Below are 21,567 nucleotides of genomic sequence, written 5' to 3' on the forward strand. Positions count from 1 at the left end.
AAGACCAAGTGGTCCATCTCCAAAGCTTTCATGTTACCTGGGGTGTTTAAGGCGCCTTGTATGACAGCCTGGGCTTCGTCATTCCGGTCCTTCAGAGACTCAATGGTTTCCCTCAGATCCAACAACTCTGTGTCCTACACAAACAAATTCAATAAATGTCAGCGGGTTTGGTTGAAATAGATTGGTTTGCATCTGTTTGAGTTTAACCAGGTTTTTTAAAGCAGCTTTTTATCATCAAATAGTTGTTTTCTGCATTATTTTCAATGAATAAGGTCTTCCAGGATAAACAGTTTAGACAAAGCTTCTGGTAATAGACTAGAACTCTTACCTGCTAATTATTCATCAAAGTAATACTGCTTCACTCATCATAACCTAATTTATACCCACATCAGTGCAGTTATTTTTTTCACATTTTGAAAATCATTTCCAATGCACTCGGACAATGACAAAAAAAAAAACTGATATATTCCTATATTTTAAGGGAGTAGAAGTATTGTCTGATGTTTTAGATAAGCAATACAACTCAAACCCAGAGTACGAGCTCATACACCTGGTGGGCTTAATCCCCATCACGATGTTAACAGTTCAAAAGTACAAAGAGTTCAGAACAACAGAGCCTCTCTGTGCTGCTTATTGTGTGCTAAAGTCGAACCCACTCCACTTTAAATAGAGCTGGCCGGCCCATCTCCTCAAGGTTAAAGAGCCGGGCTGAGCTGCACAGGTCAATGCGCTGGCACAAACAACAAAGACTTTTTCTGGAGTGGTCTGGACGGACCTTTCAGTGAGAGCAGCAAGGCATGAAGCGCTGAGAGAGGCTCCTCACATTCATGCATACACTAAACACTGCCTCGGAAGGCTGATCAATTTATTCACAACAAAATAGGTCCAAAGGCGGGAGAATGCAGGGGTGGAATGTGTGGTGTGAGTGCACATGCCAGCTGTTTGCACATTTCCTTCAGCCGTAAGCAAAGTTGTTTTTCATTGATCCTCTATCCTCTTCTCACTGCAGCCTTGGCCTCTAATTTACTGCAACTCCAGCTCTTCGCCGCAGGCTGTGACCAAAGATGTCTCACTCCATGTTAGCACCACGCTGCCGGCTCTCAGCAGACTCATGAGACTACGCTGCAGCTGTATTTAAGGTTTGGGATTGTTTGTGTTTTAAAGTGCGGCTGCCAAGTTACCTTCTGTTCCTGGGTCATTGACAGACTCTGCAGCCGAGTTGTCATCATTTGTAAACTTTGCTCAAAGGCGGCCACCAGATTTGCCTGTTCGTAGAAGATGAAAGACAAAGGCAATAATTATAATTTCCCCCAAATATTTATTAAAGTAGTACTATAACAGGAAATTATTATTGATGTTTTGGTCTGTGACAGCATCATTTACACTAATGAAACTTTAATATAATTACAGGAACAGATTCAATAGATTTCCTAGGCCTGTTTATCACTCGTATACGAGATGGTAAAAGGACGAATAACACCAGAATGTCCCTGTGGAAATTTCTCCTTCTCCCTAATTCATCAAACACCTGCGCAGAAAGGGACAATTGCTTTTCCCCCTCTTTACATAATGTAAAATACAGTTTGATACTGCATTCAGCAAAGTCATTAAACCAGCACATAATCAGGTTGCGATCCATGCATCTGTTCGCCTATTCACACACAAGAAATACTTGATTGATGTGTGCTGCTTGAAACCGTCCATAATGGGTGAGCTATATTGCTGCACTTGGACTCATGGAAACGCTGACATGGTGGTCGTATGAAACAACCTTGTGGAGGGGAGAGAAAGGGCAAGGTACCATTGTCTGTCTGTGTGTGTCCGTGTGTGTGCGCTCGCGCGTGTGTGTGTGTGTGCCAAAGCTAAGTGGCTCGGAGAGGTTCAGGGGAAGGTTAGCATTACTCAAGCTCCACATGAATAATAAACGTGCTGAGACTGCACAGAGATTATATATGACTGACATACTGGCTTGGATTTTAAATTTCTCTCTGTGTCTTTTTCCTATTGTATTTTAATGGAAAATGCCAAATAAATGTGTTTAATTGGGGACTACCCTTTGCACATGTGCCAGATCTCGCGCTCTCAGTCGTCTTTCAGCCTTTTCTCCTGACTGACCTGACCAGATGCAAGATTAAAGCAGACTCATACCAACTAAATTACTTGGTTAGTAACTGTATTTGTTTTTCATAGTAGTTTCAAATGAACCTCGCCACTGTATTACTTTTTTCCCTTCTTTTTATTACTTTATTACTTTTTATTGCTATATACATTTTAATATTTTTTAATGCATTTTAATATATTTTTCATCATTTTGTATACATTTTTATAATTTTTCTATGAATTTATATATTTTTAAAACTTTTTTATTACTTTATAACTTTTTGTACTTTTTATTGCTTTATTACTTTTTTATTAAGTTTTTTACTTTTCATTACTTTTGTACTTTTTATTACTTTTGTACTTTTCCATTACTTTTGTAATTTCATTACTATATTACTTATTTATTACTTTTGTACTTTTCATTACTTTTTACTTTTAATTACTTTTTGACTTCTTCGTTATTTTTTTATTTTGTATTACTTTTTAATTACTTTTTACTTTTCTACTTTTTTATAAATTTGTATTACTTTACAGTGATAATGATCTAATAACAGTGATATTGTTCCAGTTACAGCACTCAAAAAACGATTCAAGCTTCTTAGAGGTGACACATTTAAATATGGTTCGATACATGTAATTAAATCAATTACATAAATGAAGATATTTTTTTATTTAATGGGTGTAACACTCAACTCTTGAAAATAAAAAGGTCATGTAGTTTTCTTGAAACACTGAATATAACAGTTGGCCACTGTAACTATTATCAAACAATATTTAAAGTTATCTTTTTTCAGCTTCTGATTTTGGTGTAATAGTAAGTATTTTCCGCAGTGACCATGTTCATCATAGTAACATAAAATGTCACCCGATGCAACAGTGTAGCTCATTGATGTGTTTTTTAAATAATTTTGGACAATAATAGAGCTCTATCTAACAGTGAAATAAGGTATCTTAGGCTTTGGGCACTGGTAATACTTGTTAGTAGGAACAATTCATTGTTGTTGTTGTTGTTGTTGTTGTTGTTGTTGTGTGTCTGCTGAATAAGACTTTTTGAATTAGAAAAATATAGAAGAAACGTCTGGATCCTCTTGCATGCTGAAAGACGTCTTTATTCCAGCAGGAATAAACTGGCACACTAAGATAATACAAATAAAATGTAATGTGCATCGCAATTCTGTTTTTGCATGAAGCAGTAAGAAATACAAAACAGTTGAAGGCACCCTGTCTGCTGTCACTTGTTCAACACACACAATGTCTTTAGTTTTCTGTATTTTATTAGTATCTGTTGCATCTGCCTCAGGCTCGATGTCATTTAGGTGGACAGTTCATCAAGATGAATGACAATTTTATGGGTGTCAAATTGGAGGGAGGGGTTACGAGAAATGTGTTGCCTCGAGGTGAAAGGCTGTAGTTTTAATTATGGCAAATGTCAGTGTGGTTGGAAGCAACATTTTTCTTCTTATGATTTCCTATCTGATAATCTTTTATTATTTTACAGTTGTTCTGATGTTTTACATATATATATTATATAGTTGGCAGATTGTTTATTTAAAATATATTTTAAAATTATATTTAAATAATTATTCCGAGAGCCTAAATCTACTGGGGAATGTTATTCCTGAAAGAATGTTTCTGAAAGAAATTGTGAAAATAGGTTATTGGGTTCACATAGCACTGCCATTTAATAATGATTAGTACGATAGAAGACATACGTTTACTGTCAGCTGCGTCGTCAGATTAGACACCTTCTCCTGCGACGATTCCAGCTCCCTCCTCAGTTTACGGATTTGCTGTGAAGAAAAACAGATATGTTACACAAGAATAAAGCAAAGTTACACAAGTGACTTGGAGTGGTGGTTGTTCTTGAGCTACATGGGGGACTTGTTCTGCCACGGACAACAGAGATGAGAGTGATGGATGAAAGGTCAGAAACAGAGAAAGAAAAGAAGAAAGAGCAGGAAAGACTACACTTACCTCTCCCTGAATCCTTTCCTCTGCCTTAGGAAGCAGGGGGAATAAAAGTCAAGATGTTAGATAAGACACAAGGAGAGGAGTAGAGAGGAGAAGAGACGAATAAGATACATCTGGAATACCTTGGGGAAAAGTCTTGTCTCTCCTCAAAGTTTGAAATGAGAGTAAAACATAACTGTACAGACAAAAACATATACACCCACTCAAACACAAATACACCACATCGCACACTGAAGTGTAGCTACCTGAGTCTGTATGCCGCCCACACTCACCGAGGAGTAACTGGACGAGGCGTTAGACGCCAGAGATAGAACAGACCCGTGAACTGAAAAGAGAAAATGAAGAGCAACAAAATAAACCAGTTAGAAACTGAGGGAAAAACGTCACACAACAGATATTGAAATAATTCAGAGGGTTTACCCTCGTCCTTGTCGGAGCGAACCATTCCCATGCTGCGGGGACGCTCAGCCAACGAGATTGTGCTGCCCAGCGGTGAGGCCCCATCCAGCTCCAGAGAGGCATCGTGTGTCGGGATACTGTTGGAACGAATCATCCTCGGAGGTCCGCCGACAGGGCTGGGTACTGGAAAGAGAGCAGAGGGGTCAGAGGAAAGAGAGTTAGCGACGTGATACATGAAATACATCATTAGTGCAGCGCTTTCTTAGTCAGTACTCTAGTGTCCATGTATTTAAACTCACCCATACTGGTCTTAGAGGTGCGGGGTAAGGAAGTAGGTGAGGACATCAGGGGAAGAGTGAGTGAGTCGGTCATACTGAGAATAGAATGAGAGTGTCTCCTCTCTCCTTTCTCCTTCCCTTCCTCCTCTACCTGGGAGGCACTGCTGAAACTACACAAACAGAAGTCAAAGTCAGGGTTGCTAATAGCAAATAAATACACTTATTATCGATCTGTTGTTATGTATTAAAATATGTTGTTATGTATCCAAATTCACACAAAGTGTTGTATAAAAGTCTGAGGGCATTAAGGATCATCATATTAAACGCTATCCCACAATGAACACACACAAAGTAACCAAAGTCAAATTAAAAATAAGTTTGTTTTTATATTTTGAATTGCGTGTCATCTATAAGCAGGATATACACATATAATACATTTAATAATACAGTTATATGTAGTTATCAGCAGATATGAGGACATTGTTAAGAAAAGTGTTTATTAAGAAAGAGTTTACAGTTACAACTTCTATGAAGAATTTGTAGCACTACATTGGTGTTTGTAACATGTAAAAATGGTCATTTATTCTCAGTAAATACCAGCATCTAGTTATGGAAGCTTCACAGGAGAAGTTACGTTGTTGACCTTATGTTTCTTGAATATGTCTATACATTAAATGCTAAATGGGTTGAGATAAAAAGTATAACCAAGTGCCAATATCTTCCAATATTTGGAAAGACAAACAAATTGGTGGAAGCGGGACACAATGAGATTCCATTTTGAGGGGATTAAGGCAGGACTCTTAGAATACAGGTGACAGTGACAATGATAACACACAATCTGTCATTTCCTGAGCATCTTATCAATGGGATCTCTGTGTATATGCAATTAAAGGGCTGTACCATATTGCATCAAACTATCAGTGCATGACAGTGTGGAGTATGAGAGTGTGTGTGTGTGTGTGACCACCTACCATAAACCCTTCTTTGGCAGCGTGTTTCTGTTACTCTGAGAACTGTGGAGATTAAACAATGACATTATTTAACCAGTGCTGCAGGGAGTTATTACACTCTCAAGAACAGGCAGCAGACACAAAGAAGCACATCACGACTGGCAGAAAGCTGGTGTCAGCCGCTAATTATGACTTCAGTCACTGTGGCCCATACAACACCGATAATAGGCCTGTGGTAATAATAGCCCGGAACTCACTCAGTCTCTCTCTCTGTGTGTGTGTGTGTGTGTGTGTGTGTAGGTGGACGTGCATGTTTACTCGTTGCATTCCTTAAAAACATAAATAAGACTTTTACTCTTCTCATTAAATCATATTATATCATTTAAGCAATATTGACCCACTCAACAATTATCTCATTTACTATCTTCTTGCAACTCAAGTCTTTGGCTTTCTGATTAAAACTCAAAGTAAAAGCTATCAAAGTCATATTTAGACGGGTTCAGTGAAGGCTGCCTCTAAAGTAACACATTCTAGTATATTCTGAGTATATCTTTAATAACACCACAGACATCTCTAGCAGGAGTTTTGTTGGAATATTATTGGCTCTGAACAAGTGTTATTTCTCTCCAATCAAAAGCAATATTCTGTCATCAAATACTAATCGAATGACTTTTCATGTCCTCTCTCAGTAATGGAAGGTAATTGCATGATCGTAGCATAGAACAAAGTGAATAATCTATCAAATATATACCCTGAACACTCCTGCCGTCCCTTAAACAATTAATAATGGTGGTGCAGTTCATAAGCAGGCCAGTAGGTGGAGCTACATAGCAGCATCACAAAACATGAATGACAAAACATCTGCTTTAAGATATGTAGTTCGATGTGATGTGATTGAGTTTAAATATATGCACAGTGAAGGATTATTGAATATCACCTGTCTGTGAGAGACAATGAGACTTTACTCCCAGAGCTCCAGATGGCAGGAGGGCCTCTGTCCTCCTGTCTGTCTTTGTGGTGGGACTCTAAGGTGGTGTAGCCTCTCGCCAAATTCTCCCTCTCCCTTGCCTTCTCCCTTGCCTTCTCCCTCTCTCGGGGTTCGGGGGCGAGACTCATCTGGAGGGGCAGCGACTCCATGCTGCGATGCAGCCCGGACAGACGAGGGTAGATCAGGGGAGAGGTGCTCCCTCCGCTTCCTTGAACCCCGAGAGAAGAGACCTGCCTCGGCCCCAACCCAGTCCCTGAGCTTGAGAAGCAGGCCGAAGAGTTCACGTTGAGTAAAGGGGCGGGGCTGGGGGTCAGGCGGGGGCCAGTGGAGCTGCCTGCTGAGCTGGCCAGGTCCTGGATCTTAGAGTAGGGAGGAATCTTTGGTGGCAGGGAGTCTTGAATTCCCATCTCTAGGCTGTTTAAGTTCAGCTTGTCAAGCTGGGCCATGGATGGAGGTTTTGCCAGGCTGCGGATTCCTGATAACCTAAAGACAAGAACAATGTTGAGGCAAATAAAAATAAATACTTTGTTTGTTTGTGAAAAAGTTTTAAATAGTACTGTGACATTTTAGTCCTATAGTACTTGAACCCTGGTACCTGTGTGTGTTGGGCGAGGGCAGATCCATGCATTTGCCACTTGTGGGGGGTCTCAGCCCCTGCAGCTTCCCTCCGTTCTCTGAGGGGGTCTGAGCAGGGCTGCCCTTCAGAGACCCTCCTCCACACTCAGAGTCAGATACTACAGCTTTGGCTTTGGCCCTCTCTTTCTCTTTCTCTCGGTCTGTCTGATTGACAGGACTGGGACTTGGGATCCCGCGACCACCTGCCTTACTCAACCCGGAACCAAGCCCTGAGGCGGGCTCCTTGAGTCTCGAGCCCTGTGGTGGTTTGATCAGCCCTGAGCCTGTGTCCATGGTACTGCTCACTGGGCGAGCCGAGCTCGGCCGGGTTAGAGTCAGAGTGCCCGTCTTTGCTGGGCGAGGCAGAGAGCGGTACTGGAGAGACGTCCTGGCATTTGCAGATAGAAAACCACTGTGGTCGCCGTTTGAAACATCAAGACTCGTCTTACGTCCTCCACTGCCACCTCCAGCCACTGGCTTGACAGGAATACCTGACGTTTTGGGAATCTTCCCTACAGTTGCAGAGCCACAGGGTATGGGCAGACTGGCATTGGTTGTGCCATTATTGCAAGCTGTGGTAGGCTTCTTGAAGCCAAAGTTCCCCCCGGTTGAGGGCCTGACGAGGCCAGACGGAGGTTTGCGTTGCTCACCAGCACCGCTGCCATTTCTCAGGTCTTTACCGGCATCCGAAGAGGAGCGCTGAAGGCCCGAGGTCTTCACTGCTAACCGAGACTTATCCATTGGCTTGCAATCTGACTTTACTGTACCTAGAGAGGGAGAAATGGGGAAAAGGAAAAGTGATCGGTAAAGAGAAAAATTACTGATGAGTAGCTGTGTCTGTCGGTGAGTGATACTAACCGAGCCATATTAGGACATGATATCTTATCTGACCACCTACAAGGTCTTACTGTCTGCTGATAAAGACAAATCCCTGTCTGAGCAGACAGACAGTGTGTAGACCAGACTCTCCGCCAGCTTCACCCTCATATACACTGTTATCATGCGGTTACTTCTCTTTTCCATCCTGATGAACTAAAAGACTTTTCTATGGCTTTCCAGTAAGTACACTGAGTGCAGAGTGCTGAGATTAACATGTGCGGCATCGCTGTGGAAAACTGGTGTTCACATTCTGAGTGTGTCTGCGGGTAAAAGTGCATGAAACACCCAGTATAACCGAGTTCATCCACTCCTTTACCCTATTTGGGGAAAGAGGGCAAAGTGAGAGATGGCCTGGGTGAAAAGAGGTTGAAGGAAACGTGTGTGTTTCGTTCCCATCTGTACATTTCCCAGTTGGCAAATTAACTGGACTTGTTTGGAAGTTATTATGAGAATAAAACTATTAGACACATGTCCACTGTATGCACCACCCATACAAGTGCAAGCCCACTCTACCCACACTCTTAATTTGTGTCTAATGGGAGTTGTTATGGGAGGTTTATATACAAGGCATTAACAGAGTCAAAGAACTGCTGTTGAATGGGACCCACCGGGGTGCTGCCTTGAGACATCTGGAGTCACTTAAGGGTATTGAAAAGGCCTGCAAAATACACACGCATAGGGCCAGACATATATATATACCACACATACTCTCTGTGATTGGATCTTATAGGAATGTGACACTGACAACACATTATGCGTGGAGTTCTTTTGTAAATGTAAAAATTGGGTTGACATGTCAAGTCATAAAGCTCGTCCATCGTATAAACCGCACGTATCATTGCACGCTCCAAGAACATGAACCCACACCGACTGAGAATCCAGGCGTGAATATTCATTTTGACATTAATAAAGCCTGATTTACTGTCTATTGAGACAGGAGAGTTCACAGCTTGACTGAGTGGTATCACAAAATGTCTCGACGCAAGAGACCTGCATGAAGAGAACCTTTCTGACACTGCCGTGTCTGGATATTGGAGAAAAATAGCTCATTTATATTCTCCTTCCCTATGTCGTCTTCTATCTAAGGCCAATCTGGTAGAGAAGAGAGAATTATGGAATTATGTATCCACACATTTATCCATGCACACGCACACACACCCTAACCTAATACTCCTGTCTATCCTTCCCGACGGTTTCCAAAGAGTCACCTCATTCCAAGACCCCATATTGCACATTGTCTGCCATAAACATGCATGTGCTTGTATATTTGGTTGTTAAGATACAGTATTAGTGTTTAATTGTGTGTATGAAGAGGTATTTAAATATTTGTTGCAGAAAGGTGCCAAAATGTATCTGCAGTTATGTATCTGCAGTTATGTGTCTGCAGGAGTGCATGTGTCATACATGATACATCAGTGCTGACAGGATGATGAATACTTGCACTGTGTCACACTTACAAACTACATTCTGTTTCCAGCAGGTATGCAATGTGTTTACACAAAGTAAAACATAAAGAAAATAATGCTAAATCAGTTTGATGTTTATGTCTTCTGTTGTTCCATAATAAAAACTGAGGCTGTTCTGAAAACTGTAAAACTGTAAAAAGTTAAGTAAAACTGAAATTTGAATAAATGCATAACAATATCAATAAAGGGTTTAAAAATTGAAAGTAGTTTGAGGTAAAGTGGTAAAGTGCTATGAAGGAACGCATTTTTTCCAAATCAATTAGAGTCTGAAACTCTGTGGCAGATTGAATAGCCTCGATATCAGATTCATAATGTTCATATCCTTAACAATAACATCCTGGCACAGAGATCACAGGCTGGTTCAACACACTTGTTTGGCTTATCTGTCATTTCAACAGCTGGCAATGCAAACACAGGACAGTCCCACAGAAAGAGAACTGTTTACACAGACACTGTGTATCGAGCATCGCACACAACAGCACAACCAATATCCTTTTGTTTTGGTTGTCGATGTGTGTGTGTGTGTGTGTGTGTGTGAGTGTGTGTGAGTGCGTACGTAAAAGATCCATTGATGGTGTGCTTAAAAAGCAGCTGTACAATCGTTACTATTGTGCTCTTTGTGTGTGAGTGAGAGTGTGTGTTTGCGTGCTAAGTGTGATGGTCACACTCTGTAAGGCTGGCACAATCTCAGACGTGTCTGCACTCACAAATGCACACTATTGCAAACACACACTCTGTCCCTGGTCCAGTTGTTTTGGGTACAAGGCCTTTATTTAAGGGCTATAAATTCTCTCTGTCCGGCACAAAAATAAAGCTTGCATAGGAAAGGCTGGACCAATAGGAAGAAGAAAAAAAACACTGTTGCTCAGTGTGTGCATGTGTGTGTGTGTGTGTGTGTGGTTGGCTGGCAGGAAGGGAGTGGGCAGTGATGGGCGTTTGATACATGGCACCACTTTCTAAAGGCCCAGAGGGTGGGCTGCAGCTGTGGATGAATGTGTGGGACAAAGACAGAGAGTGTGTCTGTGACTATCCGTGGATGTGAGACTGCCCGAGAGAAGTGAATATTAAAAGACAGCTAATGTGTCAGTCTGTTCAGGTTATGAAACCAATTCAAGTGTAGGTATATACATATTACATCTCACTGTGTGTGTCCTCTCACCTGCCACTTTCAGCCCACTCTGAGAGGTGTGTGTTATCGGTGAAGTGACTCCAACAGGTGGGTTTCTTCCTTTCTTCAGCATGTTTCCTTGACCCAGGGTCTGAGGTTTCTTCAGTTCGCCCTTCCCTCCTTCCAGCCCCACCCCATGTGTCCGCGTCTTTTTCCATTTATTGGCTGCTTCAGACTTGAGACTTCCTGTGTCGTAGACGCCGCTGCCCTGGCTCTTCTGGATGGGTTTGGTATCGTTACTGTCCCATGAGAGGCCACTCTCCACCAGAGATCTCTTCTCTGCATCCGTACGCATCTAGAATAAGAGAGACAGACACAAGCTTAGAGACACCGTGTCAACGTCAATGTTTAAGCATTAAGTGAGTGAGATGTGACTTACAGGAAATGTGTATATGGTATGCCACTTGCTTTCTAGGCATGGTTTTACTTGCCTACCTAAATCTAAGGAGGCCCATCAAAGTATGTTTTGACTGCATAAAAATCAAAGAAATTTAAAAAACTGAAACAGAAAGCATCATGGCAGCAACATTCTGCTAAAAAGTAATGAGAGAGAAACAAATCTTTTCTGATCTTAAATAAAAATGTGTATTTGGCTTTTATTGGGAAGTTAGTAACATGGGAAGATTCCTACACATTAGAATCAGAGCTTTAAGGCATTATTAGTGACATTTTGTTCAAAATGGAATAATGGAAGTTTAAATGGATCTTTATAACCAGCACTGAGGTGTTGGTGGAAGAACAAACAACAACCTGAAAGCTTTATTGATAGACGTACCTGAGAGAAACTAGCCTTTATCTAAATGTGTAGAAGTGCAATGGATGAAATCCTAACAGGCTTATGTGTCAAAGGATATATCTCTGTCACAACTGAACAAACATTGCCCTGATTAAGGCGATGTGATGGAGTGAAAAGCTTTGAAAAAAGCTAGTAAGTGGCCCTTGTGTCAGGGGCAAGGGGCCGAACCCCAACCGCCGCAGTAAGGACTCAACATTGATGCATGGGGGCACCGGCTCTACCAGGTGAGCTAACGGGACATTTAGACATTTTAACAAACTCAGGGAAATGATCAAATGAAGAGCTGCAGACACCTCCTGTAGTTCTGGTAGGTAATAAAACTCAGGTGCTATATATATATATAATATAATATATATATATATTTATATATATATGTGTTACGATGCAGGTAAGCAATGTGCCTTGATAAGATTATAAAAAAATAATAACTTTAAGAACTTCACTCCAATTATGTAATCCTTCAATCTCCACCCCAATCCTACACCATACTGTATGTTTTGTTACTAAAGACATGTGCTGTCTCATGAATGATTCATTTCTTGACATCCCATAACATTATCCATGCTACAGAGTTAGCTTGGGACACTGGGAAGAATGCACCAATGAAACAACTCAGTGGATCATTTAAATGCAAAAACATTATTACTTTACGTTACACTTTTATCCAAAGGGACTTACAATAAGTGCAACAACAAGAATCAAGAAAGTAACTTTTCTTCAAGAAAGCCAAACTATCATAAGTAATACCATAAGTAATACCATAAGTAATACCATAATAAGTACCATTCAAGTGCCACTGAAGTGCTAATCTGTTTTTATTTAAGGTATAGTCGAAACAGATTTACTTTTATGTATAAAATGTTAACTTATGTTTATCATTGGCTGCAGTTTGAAAAGAGGCATTTTATGAGGTGTGTGCACTCAGAGCCTAAGACTCGGCCTCATCTTGGTGCCTTCTGGGAAGAAAAACAAGTCCAACCCAATCACTCTCTGATGTCTCATCTCTCCAGTCTATCGTATGCTCTATTTGAGCGCTTCAAAAGAGAAGAAACTGCCCAACACACACATGTACTATGTATGCGTGTACACACACAGCCCAGACACAAAGACACACACACTTAGCACACACACACAGACACACACACACACTGAACTACATTAGAGAAAATAGACAACAGGCTCAACAAAATCCAATAATGAAGAATGAATGTCAAATGTTAAATTAAAGGAAATATGAGGTCATTACTTTGATGTGTTCTTCTTTGTGTGTATGTGGTGAATAAATATGAATATTGAGGTGTACTGACACAAAAACACCAACAAAAGACTTGAGAGAGCACCAAACTAAAGCAGGCGCTGTTCGGTCTACATGTCATGCAACATTTATTAGATTTAGTTTCTTCCATAAATACACATAATGCACAATCCCTGTGTAAGTGTGTGTGAGAGTGTCTATTGGAGCCTCCATGAGGACAGATATGGCTAGTTTTAACGGAGACAGATTATTCTCTTGGCCGTAGGAGACTGACAGTTATACAATGCATCATGGTGTGTGTGAAGGTGTGTGTGTGTGTGTGTGTGTGTGTGTGTGTGTGTGTGTGTGTGTGTGTGTGTGCGTGCCAGTTCAGGACATTGCACCCAACGGTTCTCAAGAGGACTCATATGCTGAATTCCTTTTTTATTAAAACCAATAGACCCCATGGGCAGATTCACATCACATGAAGGGGAGGTATGAGTGAGTGTGTGTGTGTGTGTGTGAGAGTGACTGTCCTGTTTGACCAGATAAAACATTGTCATTTCCTCACACATTCCCTGATTATTGAAACAGGTGGGGATGAGATACACATCAGTCCGTATAGTCGTGACAAAACAAGATAACAAAACAAACATATAGACGGATAGGCAGGCCTGCGCGCGAGCGCTCACACACACACACACACACACACACAAAAATGTATTGGGAAACAAGGTGTATTACCTCGACTATTGGTTCACCTCCATGTGGATATGAGGGAATCTGGGTATTTGTACCACCTACACACAACTACACACGCACACACCCCCAAGCACACACACACACTGGCTTTGATTATCTCCCTCTCTTCTTTGTGCCCCCATCTCTCCTCCACCCTCATATCCTTGTTGAGTGTATTATGCAATATGTGGGAGAGATGATGAACGCATGTAAAATCTGAGCTGCCTTTGAGGGAATTAAAATCAAGACCGAATGGGAGTCGGTGGAGTAACACAGAGGAGAAAATGGAGACGAAGAAATGGCTTCAGGACCCAAAGACAAAAAAAAACGGAGAAAGAAAAAAGCGGTGGTTGATAATGGTGAGAGAGGAGCCATGTGTATTAGGGTGCATGATGAAGTGATGGTATGTTGCCATGGTAATGATGCCATAGGGGGGTAATGGTTACTATGACTCCTGCAACTAAGCGTGGAGGGAGGGGCACCGGTTCTTGCTGCTCGCTGGCCCGGATGCAGGACTGCAGATGGCTGTGTGTGTGTGTGTGTGTGTGTGTGTGTGTGTGTGCAGATGGCTGTTCTAGACCTGTCCTTCAATATACAGGAGAAGACAAAGACCTGCACTCTCAGCATCACTGCACTTTGGTTGCTATGGTTACACTGATTCCCTCGCTCTCTTTAACGCCTTCCGTCTCTCGTTGTCTCTTTCTCGGAGAGCACACTACATCCGTCAAATAAACCACATTGCGGAGGTGTGACCTACATCAGACACTCGAGAAAAACAAACAGACACACACACAGACACACACAGAGACACACACGTACACACTCACACACTGTCTGGAACCTATACAGCTTAAGATGGACCTTAAAGAACCTCAAGCAGAGCTGCAGATTGAGGTCATGAGTTCCAAATCCCCACAGCACATTTTTAAGACCACAGCTTCAGTGCATTTAAATGTGTTGGAAGCATAAAGATAACCACTCCGTTGTTTCAGTCAGGCCAACTGTACGACTAAACCGGCCCAAACACAACAGGCTCTGGATCGGCTTTATCTGGGAGGTAAAGTCCTGACTAGAATGAGTTTTTAACTCAATCAGAACTTGAACTGGTATAGTAAAAATATACCACACTAGATCATTTTCAAACGTTTTGGACTATAAAAAAATCCAAATTAACCTGATGACTATTAAACGTTGAGCTCTTAATGCTGCTTCAAAACCCCAATAAAGGACCAAATGGGAATTTAGCTGAACAATGTAGCTAGCCAGCATGCAGTGTGCGCGTTGTGGTGAAAACTGATTGCTGCAGATGTGATAAATAAAGTGGGTGTGCATAGAATATTTAATAAGGCTTTGTTTCTGATGCCCATGTTCTGCTGCCTGTCGTTTGTATTCACGTGTCTTCTTTACACAAACAGTGTATGACACATCATTCAGCACCCCATCAATAGCTCACTGGATTAACAACCTGATCAATACTACTGTAACCTCCACACACTGCTAATGCATGTGTGTTGTGTGAATGCTTGTGTGAACGTTACTTACCACTATGGCTGAGTTTCTGCGGGAGCCGATGGGTGTGCTGGGAAGGGAGTTGAGAGTGGGACTCGTGTTGAACTCTTCAGAGCTGAGGTTGTCTGAGCCGTCACTCAAACCGCTGCTGATGGAGCTGCTCTCATCCCAACTACAAGACACAATGACAAAGAAGGTGTGTCAACAAATATTCATTCCTCAAAGCAGGCTACTTCTGCAATTATCCTGGAAATACAGTGGAGTAGCTCAACTAATTAAAACAAATTAATATTGGTTAAAAAATGTTGTATCGCCATATTGATTCAGCTGTAATGAGTTGTGATCAGGAGAACCTGAACATTTGTTAGCAAGAAAAATAAGAAGGCAGGTGAAAGTCATGAATATGTATTTCAATTACTTGGCTAAAAGTAAAGGGGAAGAAATAAAGATGATTTAAAGTAATAGATATATGGTTAACATGGCTAAGTACAAGTAATTTATATAGATTGAAAACAGTTCGTTAAACTTAAAGAATATGCAGTCCAATAGTTGGCTTACAGCAATCAATAAATGGTTCCCATAGAACGCAACTGAAAACCTGATACAGTTCTATGGGTACGTCTTAAAAATAGTTTCGGGAACACCTGAATAAATATACCACATCTCGTAGTTAGCAGAAAGATGTAATGTCCCCCCTATCATCCTGCTATCATCTGTAATAAAAATGTAATTTCATAGCCTACATCAATGTGTTTGACTGTAATTAGGTGAACTCCAGACAGATGGTCAGAGCTGCAGTCCTAATTTCGGGGTGAATAAATCTGGCCAGGTGGTTGAGGTTGCCAGGTGGTAAACCTGAGTTAAGCCCCATTGCCATCAAGCATCCACCATAATGAAACTAGACATTGAATCCGTTCACACTCGGAGGGCGGAGAGAAGCTAATTATGTTTCCCTGCAAATATGAAGAAGTATCACACACAACTTTACGCTCTCTTACCCAAGAATATCTGACAAAAACAAAACAATCATTGACAACTAACTAATATCTCCTCTTGCTTATACAATGCATGATCTATGAGAGCTGCAGCAGCTCAGTTACATCAGCGGAGGCCTCACTTGGCTCCATGTCTTCCCGTTTGTCTTTTGATTAAATATTCATCGACCTCATTTAAAACTCTGCCTGCTCTATATACTTAACTTTCACACTGCATGCAATGCGAACAGTTGGCACACTGACATTTGGAGCGCTCTCGACATTATCTTAACCCACACACACACACTAACACAAAAATAGCACTGAAGAATATATACACTGATTTATCTGCCTCCGACTGCATGCAGTCTGTGCCAGGACTGGGAGGTCTGTCCACTTGGCACACATCCGTCTTGACAATTCTCTTTTTTAGCCAAAGAGAAATTGTTCTGAAAATCCTGTGATAGAAAGATTGGAAATATTTCTACTGTTTACCTCAAAACATTGAAAGCAATTGTATCGATATACATCATACTGAAAGCTAAATCACACTCTATGTACCCACTGTTCCTCTATCCTCACCTCAATCTTGTTATTTCTGATATCTGACAGCCAGACATCATACTGTACGTGCTCTGTGCTAACGGGATTGGACAATGCTCATGGTCTCTTGTGTGGTCGCCCCAGGAACTCGCTGCTAGAAACTAGCCCCAACCAGAAGATCACGTTACTCCAGTTTTTTGTCTGTTGAAGGTTATTGATACACGTGTGGCTTTCAATCATTTTTTTTTTTTACATTCCTGTTACTCTGGCTTTTCAGATTTTTTCTGTTTTTCTGGCGATTTGATGTTCTTCCCTGGCCTTTCCATCGCCATTTCGATCACAGTTGATTTCTGTGTTGATTTTTTTAGTCTTACTGTTATTTAAATCATATTATGACCTTGCTTGACTTCAAATACAAATAAAGCTATTATCCTTCTTTGTCTGGGCTTTTCAACAAATGCGGCTGCACTTGTAACATTTAGTCGGATGGGTTTTCCAGCTGTGAAAATGTGATTTGTGCCCTATATTTTATAACATGTATATCTAGTGGCTGATTATATTATTGTATATGTGTCTATTGTCAGTGGAGAAGATGGTATTTTTGCCCCTTGATAAATATATTTCTCCATTTCTCCATCTTCATTTCTCCATGAGGGCTGAATGGCACAATTCCAGAGATTCATTAGGGGATTAACTGTGAGGTGTGTTTGTGTATGTCGGTGCACATCCACATGTGATTGAATTCATTCAGTAGGTCATGCTTAGGATGTAAGGGAGTTGGGTTTTTTATCTTATTAGGGTCAATAGGTTAGACGGATATTGTACTATACTGTCAAAGAAGTTCAGAGGGTGGGGCTTGCGTAATGAGGTCATGTACACTGTGGCACATTGGAGGACAGCGGCTGGCCTTCCGGCTGGGTGCCTGAATGGGTCACACTGTACCCTGGGGGTATCGAGGGTGGGGAACAAGGGAAGAGGGGCGAAGGGGAAGACCTCCCTGTCTAGCCTCTGGATATCTAGACACACAAAAAGAGCAGACAAGATTTTACGTCTGAAGTGGCTGTCAAGCTGGCTGGTCTATATGAGTAGGATTGAGAGCAAATGTAAGATTGGGTCAGACATATCCAGACAGCTGATCTACACTTTCTGGAACTACGACGGTATACTTCCGCTGGATGCTTGTGTATTTTCATTTACTATGTTATTAATACTACATTTATTGTACTACATTATAAAAACATAAAACAAAAACATTTCTGGCATTTCCAATTTTTATTATTCACGTAATTATTATTCAAATAAACATTTACACTGTTTTGATTCACCATAAGGTCATAACTTTTCCTTTTTTTTTCTATTTGCAATACAACTTTTGATTTCACAACTTGTTTACAACAAAATATACCATTTTAAGACTCAATTACAGACTTTACAATTTAGTAAGAAGGATGTTGGTCTTCCATATGAGCTGATGTTGGATGCTGGTTTCATACCAGATTTCTATTTACAAAAATACACAAAGGAACTATCAAACGTCGAACCCATTCAGAGTGGATCTATTTGAGCACCATACTTGTGCATATGTTGTCATTTCTCATTGGATAAACTTACTTCAGGGAGATAAACCTCTATAACACAGCTGTGGTTTCATATCAGCACCTCTCTGAAGCAACACCTTTATCTTCTTATCCTGTTATTCACTTCAAAGCTTCCGAGTGTCTACCAGAGCTTTTGTGAATGATAACGCTCTCTTTGATGAATAATTCAGACATGATAGGAAACAGAACAAATACAGTGGCTGCTGGATTTGGTGTCGCTCCACCGACAGAAGCAAAAGACAAGAAGAAGCCACAGAGGAGAAGGACAAGGTCGGGGGTCAAACATCATGGAGAGCACAAAGCTTAACACGTGAAGAAAATATAAAACAGATGACTTATTGTTGAGAGTCACTCATACTGGATATTAAATCATTAAATCAAGGTTAAGAAAGAAATATTAGATTGAAAAGCTGAAATCTCGTAGACAAGGGGGACATTAAAGGCTGCTGAGATGATGACAAATGTAAATGAGGGCTGAGATGAGATGGCTGCCGGAGGAACATAAGGTCTTGGACCGTTCATCTATCTATGTGGATGTGTTTGAAATGTCAGTATGTCTTGGCAAAGATTTAATCTGCCTTCGGCTTTGATTTGTAGGAATTATGTTTAATCCCACTTCAATGACCCACGCTTCTCAATTCTGAGAGTAGGGAATATTAAATCAAGTTTCTAAACTTAATTTTTTTTGGGGGGGAAACCCTGTCTGTCCAAGTCAGTCCAAAGGTTTTATGGCAAAAAATAACGTACTTATGTCCAAGCCCAAACCCGATATCCTCTTTCAGTGTCTGCCAATATGCGACTGCACCAGATCTACCATCATGTCGTCCAGCTCTTCTTCTTCTTCTTCTTCTTCTCCTTTATCAACACCACTGGGTGAGATAAAAGATGAAACACGAGTATATTCAAGAGAAGAGGGTGAAATAACCGAAATGTCAAGCATGAAAAAGAGAGAGCTGTAGTGGACAGAGAAGTGCTGTGAATAGAAAGCCTTCAACATCTTAGGACACAATGAACTTTCTCAAGAGGATCATCTCTCCACTCTCCCTCAAAACTTTCGCCAATTTACGCGCTCTACTTCAATCAGCTCAATCCTTCCTTTAACAGCAGCTTTTTAAATATCCTGTTATAATCTCTCCTCACTCTACCTTATCTTATTCATTCTTTAGCAGCAGCTCCAGAGACTTAGGAATAATGTTAGCAGCCAATTCATCTACATCCCTCTTTTCATAGATAAGCGTATCTCACTGCAAGCACCACTTTAGTAAAGCCGCTTCCCTGTCACAGTTATAGTCATTTTAAATCATCCAAACCTACATTATAATTTCTTCTAAAAAAACACCAGCCAGCTACTGTATTTTAACACATACATCATGTTATCAAAGTACAGAGTGCAAATAAACCACATCTGTATGCCCTGTGGATGTTAGATATAAATAGTCTATTGCGACTTTAAACCTAATCTCAAGCTAAAGAAACACAGCTGAAGGGAAAGGATGAGGACACTGAAAAATGAAACCCTATAACTCTAATTTTATGAACAAAATTAATATCAATGTTGATTCAATTTAGGCTGCAATAAATGTCAATTACTAGTGTTAGTGGTGTTTGATGAAACTCATTGTTCACCTCCACCTGACCGATGATGTCTGCTTGTGCACCGTGCGATATGCAGCCTCCCACTGAGCTGAAAACATGCCACATGGACACACTGGATTCTGTCATCCCCAGCCAGCGGCACACAAGCGGTTTTATGAAAACCACCAAGAAAAGCCACAATCCAGACAGACCCGAGCAAATTTAACGTACGTCATCTCAAAGAAAGTGAGAAGGTTTAACGCAAGCTGCATAATTTTTCAAATGGTTTGAATAGTTCATTTTAATTTCACAGATTGATAAAGGTCGTGGTGGTCAATATAAACAACAACCTCCTCTCACGGAGACACGGTTTCTTTGTTCCCGTTGACTGCAGAGAGAACCGGCACACCCACACTAACTCTGTGCCTCACTATCAAGAGAATAGTTGAATAGACACTGTTGAGCTTGATAGTCCCCTTTTATTAACAGACTTCTGTGTTCCTCTTCGATTCAGACTATGGAGCTAATTGCTCTGATCCCAATGTGAATGGTCTTTTTTTGCTGCTCCTTATGAGAGCTCTGCGCTCCCTTCTCCCTCCGTCTCCTCTTCTCTCCTGACCTCTTTGAGATTGAAGAATGGGAGAAAGAAAGTGAGAGAAATACACCAGATCCAGAAGGAAGAAAAAGCCTCAGCAGAAACAAAGCAGCTTTGCCTGCAGTGTGTGGGAGCAGTGCCTGCTGGGAGTTGGAGTCTTGCCAGTCTCAGGGAGCAGACTTAATAGTATTGGTTGATAAGCTGTTCCATCTAAAAAAACATTAGTTAAAACTGCATGGAGGCCATTTGGAGAAATGCAATGCTGACGCTCTCACGTGTTGAAGCGAATATCATTTAATAATTCCTTGCATGATCAGAAGATGGGTGGTGAATGTGGAAGAAGACCGACTTATTGTCCAACACAAAAATATCATAATGAATTTGAATAATTAATAAAAAAACAATTAAGTTATTACCTGAGCAATAATCAATGCACATTAGAGATAATCTTAGTGCACTTATGAAAAGCCTGACAGTGAACAACAGATCAATAACAAGGAGGATCAAAACGTCATTATCAATATTGTTATCTTATTATAGCTCACTTTGCAACAATGTCAGAATATTCCAGATGACCAGCGAGGCGGCATGATGTTGAGTCATGTTGTTTGTTCGACCTCAAGGATACGCATGCGTTCTGACGGGTAATATTGAGTGTAGCATAACTTTGTATTGTTATGAAAACCTTTTGCGGTGTTATGAGACTAATGCGGAAGGTGTTAGCTAGTGGACAGAAACAGGCGGAAAAAAAGGCTGAAGATAATGTGAATGATATAGCATAACTGTAATGGGGAGATGATTAAAGGGGTTCAACTCTTTCTAACCTCATGGGGTTAAACACATTTTTGTACAGGGTGATATTTGGAAAATGTCTCTCTCCCTTGTGCATGGAAAGTGATTCTGCAGTCCTACAATAAACAGGAATTTTCCATTCCTATTAAAATCCACACTGTCACATGGCAGAACCCAAAATGACTAAATCAGACGGGTTCCTGGTTAAAGAGATGCCTTTTCAGGCAAATGGAAAGTAAGGCACTGCTAGACTGGCACTGGGCAGTCGGCTCGGAAACCGGAGGGGGCACGCATGAAAGGGCTGCTGAAGTCATTAGATTCTTTAAAGGCTAAAGATGTGGGACTGTGACTGGTACTAGAGATGACAATTATGTGAGATGCATTGTCTGTGCTTTT

General features: G+C 40.9%; 1 protein-coding gene across 5 annotated transcripts in view; it reads right to left on the bottom strand.

Annotated features, from left to right (window-relative positions):
* The window catches only part of LOC130199348 (neuron navigator 1-like), an 80,712-nt gene that overhangs the window by 8,316 nt on the left and 50,829 nt on the right, over nt 1-21,567 (bottom strand). For 2 of the 5 annotated variants that reach the window (XM_056422761.1, XM_056422765.1), the window contains 12 exons: nt 15,128-15,266; nt 10,806-11,109; nt 7,282-8,068; nt 6,636-7,169; nt 5,720-5,761; nt 4,770-4,918; nt 4,492-4,653; nt 4,317-4,396; nt 4,075-4,098; nt 3,813-3,890; nt 1,182-1,265; nt 38-134 (listed from right to left, as the gene is read on the bottom strand). In XM_056422761.1, coding sequence (XP_056278736.1) covers nt 38-134; nt 1,182-1,265; nt 3,813-3,890; nt 4,075-4,098; nt 4,317-4,396; nt 4,492-4,653; nt 4,770-4,918; nt 5,720-5,761; nt 6,636-7,169; nt 7,282-8,068; nt 10,806-11,109; nt 15,128-15,266 — 2,480 coding nt within the window. The remainder of the gene's footprint in view (nt 1-37; nt 135-1,181; nt 1,266-3,812; nt 3,891-4,074; nt 4,099-4,316; nt 4,397-4,491; nt 4,654-4,769; nt 4,919-5,719; nt 5,762-6,635; nt 7,170-7,281; nt 8,069-10,805; nt 11,110-15,127; nt 15,267-21,567) is intronic. The other 3 variants (XM_056422763.1, XM_056422764.1, XM_056422762.1) reach the window with 3 other exon arrangements.

The sequence above is a fragment of the Pseudoliparis swirei genome, chromosome 9, assembly GCF_029220125.1.
Source record: "Pseudoliparis swirei isolate HS2019 ecotype Mariana Trench chromosome 9, NWPU_hadal_v1, whole genome shotgun sequence".
Classification (NCBI taxonomy): domain Eukaryota; kingdom Metazoa; phylum Chordata; class Actinopteri; order Perciformes; family Liparidae; genus Pseudoliparis; species Pseudoliparis swirei.